The 14,458-nt window shown below is 44.6% G+C and overlaps 1 protein-coding gene across 3 annotated transcripts in view; it reads right to left on the bottom strand.

Annotated features, from left to right (window-relative positions):
- Positions 1 to 484: 484 nt before the first annotated feature.
- The window catches only part of KBTBD11 (kelch repeat and BTB domain containing 11), a 37,774-nt gene continuing 23,800 nt past the window's right edge, over positions 485 to 14,458 (bottom strand). For 2 of the 3 annotated variants that reach the window (XM_053286185.1, XM_053286183.1), the window contains 2 exons: positions 14,074 to 14,364; positions 485 to 11,070 (listed from right to left, as the gene is read on the bottom strand). In XM_053286185.1, the coding sequence (XP_053142160.1) occupies positions 9,068 to 11,070; positions 14,074 to 14,098 (2,028 nt within the window). In that variant the 5' untranslated portion in view covers positions 14,099 to 14,364 and the 3' untranslated portion in view covers positions 485 to 9,067. The remainder of the gene's footprint in view (positions 11,071 to 14,073; positions 14,365 to 14,458) is intronic. The other variant, XM_053286186.1, reaches the window with a different exon arrangement.

Raw genomic sequence — 14,458 nt, 5'->3', positions numbered from 1 at the left:
ATTGTCTACACATACTGGCAGTGGCTTCTCCAAGGTTGCAGGTGGGAGTCTCTCTCAGCCCTATCTCAGAGATGCCAGGGAAGGAACTAGGAAACTTCTGCATGCAAGCATGCAGATACTCTTCCCACAGCAGTCCCATCCCCTAAGGGGAATATCTTACAGTGCTCACATGCAGTCTTCCATTCAAATGTAACCAGGGCATACACTGCTTAGCAAAGGGGACAATTCATGCTTGCTACCACAAGATCAGTTCTCAAGTTCTTGCTATTTCTGGTACTTAGGCTGATGAAGCACTTCAGCCTTCAGGCTCCAGTGCAATTAGGCTTCATGAGAACCCAATCACATTCAATACAATGTCTTCCAATCTTGCAAAATGACATGCTGTAAAAGCAAAATGTTTTGTTCTGGCAATTCTAGTGGTTGTCTTCAAAGTGTGAGGGATTTTTATATTAGAATTCATAACACAACACATCACAACGTGAAATTCAGCACAACCCTTTTTAGTGGTGGTAGGAGAATGAATAAAACAATGTTAGAATGATACTTTTTTAAAAAAAGACACTGACCAATTGCAAACCTCCATGAGGCTGCATTTGTTTTCTGCTTGTATTTATTCCATTACAGCATATGCCAAAGTACATAAAAAGCTTTATGGAAATCTTTGCCTGTGCATTTATAAACTGGTAACAAATTAAACTTGCTCTGCATGTAGTTCACTTGAATTGCGCACAGTGTCTGAAGCATTTGCATTAGTTAATCTGTGATAAGTGGCAGCATCAACACAAATCTCTGAAGAAATTTATTCAGAATTTTCCATTAGAAACTCCAAACCTTACAAAGCTCCAAACCAACTTTTTGAAACATCATATACTGTCCAAGATGCTCTCTCACTACAGAAAAGAATCTGGGGCAGGGCAGGGAAGAAAACCTAACCATTACTAAAATATTGTTTTAAGTATAATGGGCATGTTTGGAAAACTGGCTGGAATGTGCTGGAAAACAGGTCAAGTGTTCAAAACTAGTTAGAATTAAATGGAGCTCATGATGGTACAAGTTGGCTTCAGTCCTGCATCCAATTAGTCATGTGTTAACAGTCTTATTGTTAATAGTCCCATAGGACTGAAGGCAGCTGGGGGTGGGGGCTTTGATTACTGTTCTTTTCCTATCCTACAGTAACTTTTTCAGTCAGTGTAGCATACAATGTTTGTTTCAAGGGATTGTTGAACGGGATTCTCTAAATTGCCTGAATGGATCTCACACCCAATGGGCTACATGGTCACCATGTTTTGAGAACCCTGAAAAAATCAATCTATGGGACACTCATTATTTTAAGGCCTTCTAAATCCATTGGAATCTCACCAAGCAATCAGGAAACAATTACCTCAGTCCATAGGCACTTGCACGACACTGGGAGTACCATCTCCTTTTTTTCACCCATTATTATTTTGCTGTGAAAAATAGATTTGGAAAAGAAAGCCCATTACATATACTCACATTTTCCCTCCCTAAGATGAACATCTGTGCTCCCCCACCCCCTGACTTCAGTGGAGCCAGGAGCTAAGCACTTTTTCGTTTTTTAAAAAGCTTGAAATGTATGCATAGTGGGAAAGCTGCTTAAATATAAGGTACGAAAGATTAGTCCTGTAGAAAGATTAGTCCTTATGGGCCAAAAATGAATATGCCAACTGCAAAGTGTTTTAGACTGTGATTTTTTTTTTAGACTGAACTCTGTTCTCATCAGGGTAACTTTAAAAAAAACTTATTTTAAAATTTCAAGTATTCCTCCAAGTAACAGTTTGTTAGATTCGGCCCTTATGTGAATGCCACAGGTTTTTCCTTTTTCCTCTGACATGCACCGCCTGCACACTTTCCTGGTACTTTATACCACCATTGTAGGTGGCATTAGAAACTCCTCTGGGGGAGGGGGGGCTTTCTGACTGACTGCACTGATTCATCCATGTGCTTTTTAAAAATTGCAGCTGTATTTTGTGAATGAGCCCATCAGCTCATTCCACAACAAAAGTCTGTCTGATATCATTAAATACTATATGGCTGAATTTATTGAAAGATTGGACTATAAGACTTCTGGATCTATGGCCACAATGCACCTATTCTGTAAAATAGCTACTCTGCACGAGATCACTCCATAACAAATAATTTATCAATTTAGCAGTCTGTGGTTATTTTCATTGTTTTATATTCCAGATCTAAACTGAATTACAGGTAAAATCCTATTGAAATTGGTAATACCTACAAGAGGATTCTGAATAGATGTGTACAAAACATTATTATACCTTAGAGACCCCACTCTGCTATCAAAATAAAATGTCCCTTAAAGTGAATGTCCTGATCCTATGCAAGTTTATTCAGAAGTAAGTCTTGTCATGGGGGCTGCTTTCCCATGGTTTCATCCTTCGTTGTTGCTATGACATTTAAAGACCTGGCACCATGTGGGAAAAGCCAGTCGCATGGGCAATTTCCATTTGATTGATTGATTATTTATTGATGTCCCTGATCCTGAGCAGATGACAATTGTGTAGAAAGGAGCAGTCCGACTGGCCCCATCTACATCCTGCCAAGCCTTTACCCACCACTATAATCTATAAAGGCCGCCTCATTGCCACCCCCATTCTAAGAACCTGTACCAGAACACATAGGACTCTGCTGTAATTACTCTATAATGCCAGCATAAATTCCTGTTTTACAGCTTTGCTCTTGTGTCAGTGTTGATATATCAGTGTTATTTTGTAGACACCACAGGCTTCTGTAGCTAAGTCAAATCAAATACCGAGGAGCGGAACTCAGGAATAAACCACTCATGGAAGTTTTGATGAGTACTGAAAGCAATTCCTCTGCTTGCTAACCAAAAGCACAAGACAAATACTTCCTTCAAGGGAACAATGTATTCTTTTTAAGTAGTTGAAATTGTATCAGGTGTTTGTTTATATGAGAGTTCATTATGCATAAAATACTCATTAAAGACTGCACAATAGTTAATTCATTAAATAGGTACGATTCGCACAACTCCCATTCTAGTTAATGAGATCTTTTGTAGATCAAATGTAGAGTTATTCCTTTCTCAGCTATTCCTGTAAAAGAGTTCATGGCATAAACCGGATCTGTTTTAAAAAGCAATAAATGTATTCAGTGTTATTGTGCAGTCGAGTTCATTTTCAGCTAATGTGTGGTAGAAAAACTTGCTTTATATCCAACTTAATGTTGTAATTAAAAGCACAACAGGACTGATTTGGGCCTGTGCATGAGAAAATGAAGGGCATCAAGCAGGAAATCAGTTTAGAAGTGGCCAATATGTTGCTAGAAAAGTCAATAATCTGGCTATGATTATGCAGGCATCACATAAAGGAAACTGCATTTAATGGCTAGTAATTAAGTCCAGATTATGGCCCTGGAAAAACTCACTCATGTACTCAACTTTAACTTCAAAGAGGACGCCTTTTTACCAGTATTGCAAGATTAGAATTTTACATATGTTTTTGGACTAGATGAAATAGAGAAAATGGGAACAGTGCTTATAAATGTTTTCATTTAATTGCTTAATGAGGTTTTTCTGTATATGTTCTTCACAAATGCTTTCTGAAGATCTACAGGGAGTCTATTACATGGCAGGGCCGGGCCATGATATAAAAGCCTAGTTGGATTTTTAGGGGAATAATTCTACAAATAAAAGTATTGCTACAATTTCCTGATTTTGAGCCAGCTGCAGAAGTTAAAAATACTGCCAAATTAGGCATGAAATAAATAAATGGTACAGTTGGTATATTCCTTACTAGAACTTTATAAAAATGCTGTCTCAGGCTATGTGATGAAATATCCAGGAAACCACATGGTGTCATTTGTTCCCCTGTACTGTGCAGCAGAGCATGGCTGGCTGAAGTATATGGAAGTGTTTCGCCTCTTTCTGGAAATGTTGTTCCATGGACTACAGGCAGTTCTAACACTACTTTTCTTCTGCTTTTCGTTTAGGGCACTATAATCTGTTAGCTGACTGTTACGGAACATTTCAAGCTAGGTTAGATGTGCCTATCAACACTTCAATACACAGATCTGGTCTTCCTTGGTCTTCCTTGCACTCCTGGAAACATTTTGGAGTTAATCCAGTTGGTCCCCTATGCATGCCATTAGAAATGCAGTCTTCCCACAAGTACAGGTCTCCGAGCACAGATGGGCTGCCAATGGGGGAGGGAGGGAGGGAGGGAGGGGGGGAAGGAGACAAATGCCCCCTAAACAAAGGGTGTGGTGAAGGACTGTGGGGTGAGCCTGGACTAAATGCCCAACATTACATGCAGCAGAACGCTGGCATCAGAGACCTTCCAGGCCTGCTGCACAATGTGAAAGGCAGCCCCAATGGTGTTGCCTGACAGGGCAACTGAGCAATAGCTCAGAGCAGCTTCTGGGCAGCAGATGCACAGTGCTACTTGCACTGGAAACAATGGTCATTGTGCTGCACAACTGCCATGTTGCATAACATTAATGGGGCTGCATTTCACACTGTGCAGCAGCCCCGAGCAGGTTCCTAAACCTGGTGTTCCACTGCACAGAACGTTAGCCTCTGTCTAAATTTCTCAAGGATGCAATTATTATACTAGTTACAATGCATTCATTTAGCCAAAACAATTCTCATATCAGACATAGCAATAGTAGTCTTTCACTTGATTTTAACTTTTCTTTAATAAAGGGGCAACAGCGTTGAGAGAAAAATACCTTTACCAGGAAGAAAATAAGCAATCTGATAAATAAAGGCTACTGCTAGACCAGTGATTCTCAAACTTGGGTCCTCAGGTGTTATTGGACTTCAACTCCCATAATCCCCAACCAAAGGCCACTGAGGCTGGGGGTTATGGGAGTTGAAGTCAAATAACACCTGAGGACCCAAGTTTGAGAATCCCTGTGCTAGACTCTCTCATGGCTTGTTCCTAAATTCCACAGACTGAGTAGAAAAGTAGATTACCAATCCCTAATATATGTTTAGATTCAAAACACTCTGAGTGTTTTTTTTTTTAATTTCCTGTTTGTCAGTTTTAATAGATATTGGTCCAGAAGTCCTTCTCCACTTCAAGAAGAACGTGCATACTTCAATATTTCATACTTGTGCCAATCATTTTGAACCTGTCACCAGGATCCAGACTAGCATAACACTAGCTTAATGCCTTTACACAAGCATAAGGACAAGCTGCAAGGGTGTAGTGCAAAGAAAGGAACTTCCGTTCCAGACTAGTTCATATGCCAGTGGAAGGTGTTGCACAACCACTAGCAGGTTCCCCTGAAACAGCAAGCTGTGCTTCCGTTGAACAATCTCATGAAGATTGTTCATGTAGAACCGGCTGTCTTCCTTTGGAAATAGAACATTTCCATTTTTAATATTAGTATTATGCTAAAATGACAGATTTTTAAAAGAGTCTTCTATAGCCCTTTGTTACAGAGCAAAGTTGTTATGTGCTATAAGCCAATCTTCTCAGAAGTAAGGTCAAACCAAGGTTGCTGAATTATCACTGATAAAAAATACTGGGGGCACACATGAAGGATTCCCAAAGGCACCCACAAAGGCACCATGACAGGACACTGGGAGGAAAGAGCAGTCTGTGCACACTTCCCATATCCCCATATAGCCTCTCCTCTGGCCTCTAAACAAGCAACCTTACAAGTACAAACAAGTGAGAAAGACAGCTGGATGGGAATATGGGAACTATGTACTCCACGTATAGACACCATGTAGATTCATTACAGAGTGAATCTCCTTTTCACCTCCTAATGTCCTGCTGCACTCCATGTATAGCTTGTCCATGCACATGCATAGGGGGAGGGGAAAGCAAAGCTCTGTAGAGTCTATGGAAAATCTCCATGCATGGTTGCTATACCTGCAGTGCACATAGATCACACTCACAGAATCTGTTTTCAACTCTATTTATCTGAGTGAAGAAAGAAACCAGTGTGGCAAATTAATCTATTGTGTGTGTTTGTATGTGTGTACATGTATATAATAGATACACAGATACACATATATGCACACACACATATGAATGCAAATACACCTTTTAAATATTTTGTGCTTAGAAGACTTACACTTAAGAGTGCATTTTGAAACTGAATGCTGCATACATATTACTTTGGGACTAAATCTCACTGAACTTGGTTAGACTTTTTTTTACAAGGAAACATGCATAGGCCTTGGCCATTTCTCATTAAAAGAGGGATAGCTAGAATTCAAAAAAACATGAAACTAATTATTGATGCCCAGGTGTAGACTGGTTTTCCTCCAACAGCAGTTTTTCTCTGCTTCCCTCAAGCTTAAGAGAAAACCAGTTTTGAAAAGGAGGGTCCTTTCAAAAGCAGCGTGTGATACGGCATAGGTGGGGGAAAGCTGTTCAAATATCTAAAGGTTCACTAGGCTACTACAACTTAGTGCGCTTTGGATCCAGGGCGCTTTCCAGATTAGACCCTGCAACAGGGTCACATCGGATCTCTGAAGTGTGCTTCCACACTTCCTGTGTTGTGACACCACAGTTCCTACGCGGACAGCAGGGTGCCGTTCACATTGCCAATGCTTTGTCTCAAATTTAATCGCTGTGATACAGAGCTAGGATGTCGTATATCTGGCGTAAGGAAGTTGCTGGTTTTTTTCGGGTTGTTAGTTGTTGTGAGACTGCTCCCCCTGCTGCTTACGTTTTCAATGTGACTTGCCTGAACAGAGGCATTTTGCTGCTGTTGAGCAGCTAGTCTGGAAAGCGCCCAGGTCAATTAACTTGTGGGCAATTCCAAGGGTAACAGAAGTGGCACTTCTTCAATGACATAAGCAATTTTCCAAGTTGATATTATGTATACCCAATAGCAGGAGAACATCTCCCACTCTAAGGCCAGATTTTTATTAACTCTTAAATATTATAGACAGCACCTGAAATGTGCAAATACATTGGTAACAGAATGGACTTTAACGAAACAGACTGAGTGGATTTCTACAATACAGATTGATTCAATCTTCCATTGCACCACCTATGCTGAATATATTTCCTGTTCTGTGTACTTGGGATTTGGGGATTTAGTATACTAGTTACATTGTGTTACTATTTATTCTTTCATATTAGTTGTGCCGGCTATATTTATTAAATGGCCTTTGATTAGCATAGTGCAGATCCATCTGGTTTATGCATACTATGCAGAGACTACCATTCCCACTATGCAGTGCTGCACTTGTCTTAGCACCAGGGGGCTCCTTTAAGGGAAACTGTGTCCTCTTGAGTCCCTGCACCATCTTGGCATGCACAGTGTGCTGTGAAGTGTAGCTCCTTTGCCAGCGCTTTTCTCCTTGAGAACTTAAGGGTTCGGTCTCTCTTAAAGGGCCCTCCCAGCATTGAGAAAAGCACAGCACTGTACAGAGGTCAGCACAGTAGGAAATGGCTCTCACCTCGAATGTGTGGGTTTATTTTGTTTCTTTGCCAAAGTGGCTCCTGCATGAAAAATAGTGAAGATCACTAGCCTTGAAATCACCCTTGTTCAAACTTTAAATAACTGAAAATGTTCAGTTCAACACCAATCCATGTATAATACGGCAGATAATGTGCTTTACCTGCCCATGAGCATGAAGGTTTCTATCGTTCTCAGAATGTGCTGCCTGGTACGCAATTATTCAGCAGAAAATTTAGAATGGAAACAAACTTATATGGCCTCTGTATGTAATGAACTTGACAAGTTAATTATTAACTATAATAAATCACCCTCATTTAAAATCTAGGGTGCTGCCAGGGCAGAATGGAAATAACCTTGTCTAGCAAACTTCTCCCTGTTTCCTTATGTGAGCAATAGAAGAGTTGTTTCTTGTTAACAGATTCTGGACATAAAAGTGAAGTATTTCAGGTTTTGTGCAATAACATTCAAGTAAACCACATTGGTTTTCATTGGCTTCTGCTAATTTGCAGTTAACAGCAGTGCACTAAAAGAAAAGTGGAAAAACGACACCACACCAAGAAGTTCCCTACAAAGAACTTGGTGATATGCTCAGTCTTGCCAATTTGTCAAGATTTGACCATGCGAGTTACAATGCAAAACCATGATTGAAAAACAACACCAAAGTTATGTTAAGAACAAAAATGAAGCAAAAATTAAACTGAAAAGATACAATGGTTTTGTTTCAGTTTTCTCCTATTCCCAGTACATACATATTATATTATATTTAACTTGTCTCAAATCTGGCTCCTGTTAATCATGCACTGTGGTTGCCACTTCCTGAAGCTGCACAATGCCATTTCTTCAATATACTCTATTACACTTTGAAAATAAAATAGAAAAGAGAAATATGGTGACGCAGATGATAGTCCACTGCTTATAAACACAGGATATATTCTGTTTTCTCCTGTTAATCTTTCTAAAGCCTCCATCCTATTGAATCTCTCAACGCCTGCAACTTTTTTCACTACTAGCATCCAGAAGAAAACCAAGAGTAGAGGGTGGCAAAAATACACCCTCTTTCAAAGATGTGTATGTACAAAAAAACCATCCTGTAATTGAAACTCCTTTAAAAGCTTCTTCTTTCCTGAATTTTATATAGCTCCAGGCATACGTTAACACACAACATTCTAGTCTGGAAAGTGGCACAGGCATTGTGCAATAATTAACCTATTTCAGCAGCTTTTCACTAGCTGGTTATGTAATGCCAAGAGGTGATTCCCCCCACCCCACACACAAAGTATACTAAAAAGCTTAGAATGGTTACAGCCAGCTGGTCACTTTAGGTGAGACACCATAATAATTCTCCATACTGGTTCATGCAGGTCAAAATGAAGGACATTTCTGACATTGGCCTTCAATTTGCTTCTGTAGCTGTAAAGGTGTTAAGGAATGTACAGATGGCATTCCACCCTTGGATTTCTTGCTGCTGCTTATACTGCCTTTGAAACCCACTCACCACCCACCTGCTCTGCTACCATTGAAGTTTGGAAAGCAGATGCACTAGTCCAGACTTTTCCTTGGTGGAGGCCCTGCATTGTTAACAATGATAGGTGGGGGCAGAGCACTGAGAGGAGACGTGTGTTAGATGGTATTCCCAGGCCACCTCTCACAATGTCAGAGGACTCTCTGGCTCCCCCATTTTCTCCTTCTCCGGCAGAGTGAGCACAAATGGAAGAAGGACCCCTTTAGTATCAAAGGGGGCTTTCAGCAGTTCTGCGTCAAAGGTGCCTTTGAGCCCACCATCTGCTTCCACCTCACCATTCTGGGACAAGTTAAAGCAGAGCACTCCAGTCCGGTTGACACAGTAGATGGTGCTGCCCAATGCGGCGCAGCGGAAGGGCTGCACAGCGGGGCTGCTGCTGCTGGGGCGCAAGGAAGAGCACTGACTCCAGTGCTTGGCCACTGTATTGTACCGGAAGACTTCTACCCCACCAACCTGCCCTTGCTCCCGACTGCTGCTCACGTCAAAGCGGTAGATGAAGCTCTTGTAGGCCACCATGTCAGCAGAGCGCCGTCGGCTGCTGTTGTAAGGGCACTCCTGCCACTCGTCCCGCTTGGGGTCATACTTCAGCAGGCGGTAGAAGAGTGACCCACCTGAAACGTAGATCTCCCCATTGCAGGTGGTGGCTTCATGTGCCACGGCAAACGCACCTTTTGGCAAAGGGGCCACTGGGCTCCACCGGTCTGCCCGGGGGTCATATTTCTCCACTGTGAAGAGACACTCGCCCCCCACAGCATACAGATAGCCATCCAGAGCCAGCAGCTTCAGCTGCGAGCGAGGCTGTCCCATAGGCTTCACTTGGCTCCAGGTGTCAGTCAAAGGGTTGTAGCAAAAGACCTTGTCGGAGAGCCTGGCCCGCTGGTCGCCTGGCGCTGTGGAGATGCCCCCGGCAAAGAAGAGGTAGTTGTAGAGAACGCACATGGCGCACCCCTTGGCATTGGCCTCCTCGGGCAGGCGGGTCAGCACTCTCCACTCCTTGGCCGCCTCCTGGAAGCTGTAGAGCAAGTAGCTGCTCTCGTCCAGTGACACCACGGAAGAAGGACTTTGGGGGCGGCTACTCTCGCGGCTCTGCGGCCGACTGCCAGCGCTGAGCCTCTCGAAGGCGTCGCTCACCTCGGCCACCAGCAGGCAGGGCTTGCCGGCCTCCAGGCGCCGACGCAGGATGAGGTCTCTCTCGGCGCCGGTAAGGCGTCCGTAGACGGCGGGCTCGCGCAGCACCTGCAAGTAGTGGTCGCTCATGAAGCGGTAGGCGGCCTCTCGCAGCTCGGCCAGCCGCTGCTTCTTGGCCAGGCACAGGAGCTGGTAGCAGTTGTCGAGGCGCAGCTGCGCCCTCATGGCCTCGGCGGCGCAGTGCAAGGCGCAGGGCATCTGGAGCACGCGGGCGCCGCTCACCACCTCAGCCAAGTTGTCGTGGCGCACTTCGCCCATGCGCGCCGTGTAGACGTACTCCAGCAGCAGGCGCAGCGCCCCGTAGCTCACCCCTTTGACGCGCAGGATGTCCCGCGAGGAGCGCGCGCGGAAATAGTCGCTCTTGGCCGCCAGCACCGCCTTGTGCGCCCGGATCCGCCGCCCGGACACTTCGATCACCAGGTCCGGCTCCTCCGTCGTCACCTCCGAGGCGCACGGCTCCAGCTGCTGCTCGCCAGCTTCAGGGGCTGGGCGGAAAGCGCCCGGAGGGGATGGCTGCGGCGGCGGGCCCCTGCTGCAACTTCTCCCGCTGTCCGCGCTCTCCTCCTCTTCGGACTCGGACGCCGCGTTGTTAATCTCCCACTGGCTCTGAACCACGCGGCGGCTGCTGCTGCAAGACGAGGAGGAGGACGAGGCTACGTCGGGCTCCGGCGTCGGGGCTTTGTCTGCGCTGCCGGGCGAGCTGAAGCAGAGCGAGGAACTGAAGCCGCACGGCGCCTGCAAGGGCAGCTGCGCGCCCTGTCCCGGGGAGCTGCCGCCGTTCTCTTCCTCCGGAGCAACGCGCCCTTCCATCGAGGCGGGCTGCTCGCAACTACCCAGCTCCGCCACTTGCTCGCCGGCACCTTTCCCTGGCGACGCTACCTGCTGCTGCTCCATCTCCCCGCAGCGCTTCTGCGCCTCGTTGACAGTCCCATTCTCACCTGGGGAAAGGAAGGACACAAGAGAGCACTGAGTTCTCCCGGCTGGACCCTCCTGGTTGAAGCCGCCCTTTCGATTTTGGCATCGCTTGCTTGCCCTTCTCACAGACACCTTTCTCCCTCACCCGCCCTCCAAGTGCTGCTCTGCAGCTTCGGAAGTGACCACGGACTTGGGCTTTTGCTCAGCGCCGCTTTCCTGGCGCAACCAATTTCCTCACTCGTTTCGCAGTACCCATGTGGGGCGGGCTGCTCTCTGAATGAGGCGTGGCAGCTAAAGCCGCTCACCGCTGAACTTTTGAACCGTCAAAGGGTGTATAGTTCATCCGGAGCCACCGGGCTGCCCGGTCACGCTCGCTGTTTGATCAGGCAGAGCTTCCATGGGTGGCACCGCAGAGATTAAAGTACAATAACAAATCTCAGTTCCTGGGGAGGTGGGGCGGAAAGAAGAGGGCAGAGGATCCCCCCACACCACAGGAATCTGGCACGGTGAATGTGTGTTTTTCTCAGCACATCACATGGTTAGTGGGTCAACAGTGATGATTCCTTGCTTCATGCCCATTCCTGCCTTTGCCCTTAATATTCATATATTAGCAGCATCTGGACACACGGTGCCAAGATAACCAAAATACTGCCCCAAGACAATGTTAATTCTGTGGCCTACAAAGTTTATATGTAAAGTAAATCTGCTTATATTCCCAACATTTATTCCGCATGCTTTTTAAGTCCTCTGCTCTGACCACTGATAAGCCTGCCTGCTCTGGCAACAGAAAGAAGAAGGCGACAGCAAGTGGGGAGAACAAAGTGTATTTTTGTTGGGAAACTTGGACTCATATTAAGCAATCAGTTTTGGAGATGCTCCCCAACCCACGCTCAGGTATCCACTGCCTTCTGATGCCACATATGAGCAGCCCTGCTGGATCAGGCCCAAGGCTATATAGTCCAGCATCTGGTTTCATACTAGATGTCTGGGAGAAGCCCACATGCAAGAGGGCATGCCCTCTGTCCTGCTGCTACCCCCCTAAAACTGGTATTTGAAGGCATCTATAGCCACCAGACTGGTAGCCATTGAATTTGTTTAAGCCCCTTTTAAAGCCATCCAAGCTAGTGGCCACCACCACATCCTGTGGTGAAATTATGAAACCTGCTGAGCTATCCTGCATCCCTCACTATTTGCCCAGTCTTGAGGTTAAGAAACTTGCTTGTTCAAAAGTGGAAACAAGTTCTCAGTAACTGCTTGATTTGTGCATACTTAGTCAGAATAGTCTCACTAAGACTACTGGCCCTTCCTTCCAAATAAGGCTGTATCCAACTGCAATCATACTTCCTAGCATGCTCCTGTGGATGTTTACTGAGGCCAGTTCCATTGAACCCAATGGGAATGACTTCCTCATAAAGGCTGTAATCTGAAGCACACAAATTGCATTAGAAAGGTTGCAAAACATTCAGTTGAAAGCAATGAGATTAGCAGTGGACTCACACATCAGAAGAGCACCCAAATTTCAATCCATGGCTTCAGTTGATGGCACCAAGTTTGTTCACAAAGTGACCCAGTATTATCTGCACATGCTTCAATACATAACCAGGTCCCTACTGTGTATGAATCACAACATTGTAAAAACTTTTGAGAACTTACCGCACCACCAAAAAGTGGAACTTGAGTGCCCTGTTTCTATGTTTATCCAAACTAACATCACAACATGTACTTCTTCCCAAGAAAATATGTTTAGGACAGAGCACCAATCACTCTTTATATGTGATCCAGGTTTGTACAAGACTGCTTCCTACAAGTATCAAACAATATCCAACAGGCAAGTTAATATTATAATTCTGTACCATCACCTGGAAACATCCTCTTGAAATTTAGTCCCTTCTGCAGATTGAAGCTTAATGGCGAGAGCACAACAAACAAACATACAACATGTACTGATTTAGTTTCCCATGAGTTTACAAAAGCCTAAACTTGAGCATTTTCCAAATGAGAAAACAGGCTGAATTATGTGGGGGTTGATTTAGCAATTGATCAATTGGACAATATTGTTTGCAAATAGTGTCAATCTCTAGGTAGGCCAGGCTTCCCTGAGGTGAGGTGAGACAGACACCTAGAATGGCAGGTTTTGAGAGTTATGCAGGTCAAAGACCAAAATAAAGATATTGATTGACTGATTAATTTGGGGGGCACGGGGTGAAAGCCCCACCACTGACATACTTTCTTCCCTTCTCCACTCTTAGTGGTGCTACATTAAAGAGAGGCTCCCAGATGGCCCTCTCCTCCTCTGCTCATGCTCTGCTAAAAGACAGAGGATGGCAGAGGGAGCAAAAGGAAATGTACTGGGTGCCAGAATGCTGTCCTAAAGTGTTTCCATGGAGATGCTCTAGGCCATCACTCTACTTGCTGACTCAAAACACTTCCTCCTCCTGCTTCCTTCCCTGGCTTTTCAAAACCAAGGGTGGGAGCAAAGGTGGGCAGTTCTGGCTTGCCCACTACTGGATGAGGTAAATAGGGAAGGGGGCATGACAAGCTGGGGGTGTGGTGGTGTAAAAGTGAGTGGGAGACAGACAGATATTAGTGGTGGGGTTTGGCTAAACTCCCGGCACTGCAGAAAGAGGTAGCATATTGCTCTCCCGCATCAGGAGCAGCCACGGGGCCTTGGGCTGCAACAGCTGCTAGGGAAAGATCAGTATATACATGCAAAATAAGGTTTGAAGTTCAAAAGATTAATCACTGTGATTAATTAAGCAAAGCATTCTTTTGTGATTTTGAACATCCCCCCCACACACACACACTGATCTTGACCAGCTCTTGCTCCAGATATTCCTTTGAGACAAATCTTAAAGCTACAGGATCCCTATCTTGCAGATTTGCCACAATGGGCAGCAGCAACATAATGGGAAAAGCTGAGCTTCATGAGGGCGTGTCAATATACAGATTTATTTAGACAGAATCAATTCAGTTACTGCTAATTGGCTGACAGTCTTAAATGAGAAGTTAGTTTAAGGTCCTGCTACCTGAAGGTCTCGTGATGGATGGCATCCTTTGTATTCCTTCTTCAGTGTGTAGTGCTTGGGAAATTTGGTCCCCTTTTTTTGATGGTCAGTGAGTCTCAACTATAGCATTCCAAAATTTATTTCTGCAATTATCTCAGTGGAATAAATTAATTGCTATACTTTACACTGTCAGAATATTTTAGGAGATTCCACATTAGTCTCTCCTTGGTGAGCAAGCTGGCATAGGAGCTTTCACTGAACTTCAAAGAGATCCTCCATTGCTTACAGGATCATTGTAGACTTTTTCTCCACCTATAATATATATAAAAAAGATATGGTTATTCTTCCACTTCACAATGAAACAATCCACATGACATGTGTTTTGTCTGAATTGTTCCCCAAGGGA

The sequence above is a fragment of the Hemicordylus capensis genome, chromosome 1 (genome assembly GCF_027244095.1).
Source record: "Hemicordylus capensis ecotype Gifberg chromosome 1, rHemCap1.1.pri, whole genome shotgun sequence".
NCBI lineage: Eukaryota > Metazoa > Chordata > Lepidosauria > Squamata > Cordylidae > Hemicordylus > Hemicordylus capensis.
This window is presented reverse-complemented; position numbering and strand designations above follow the sequence as displayed.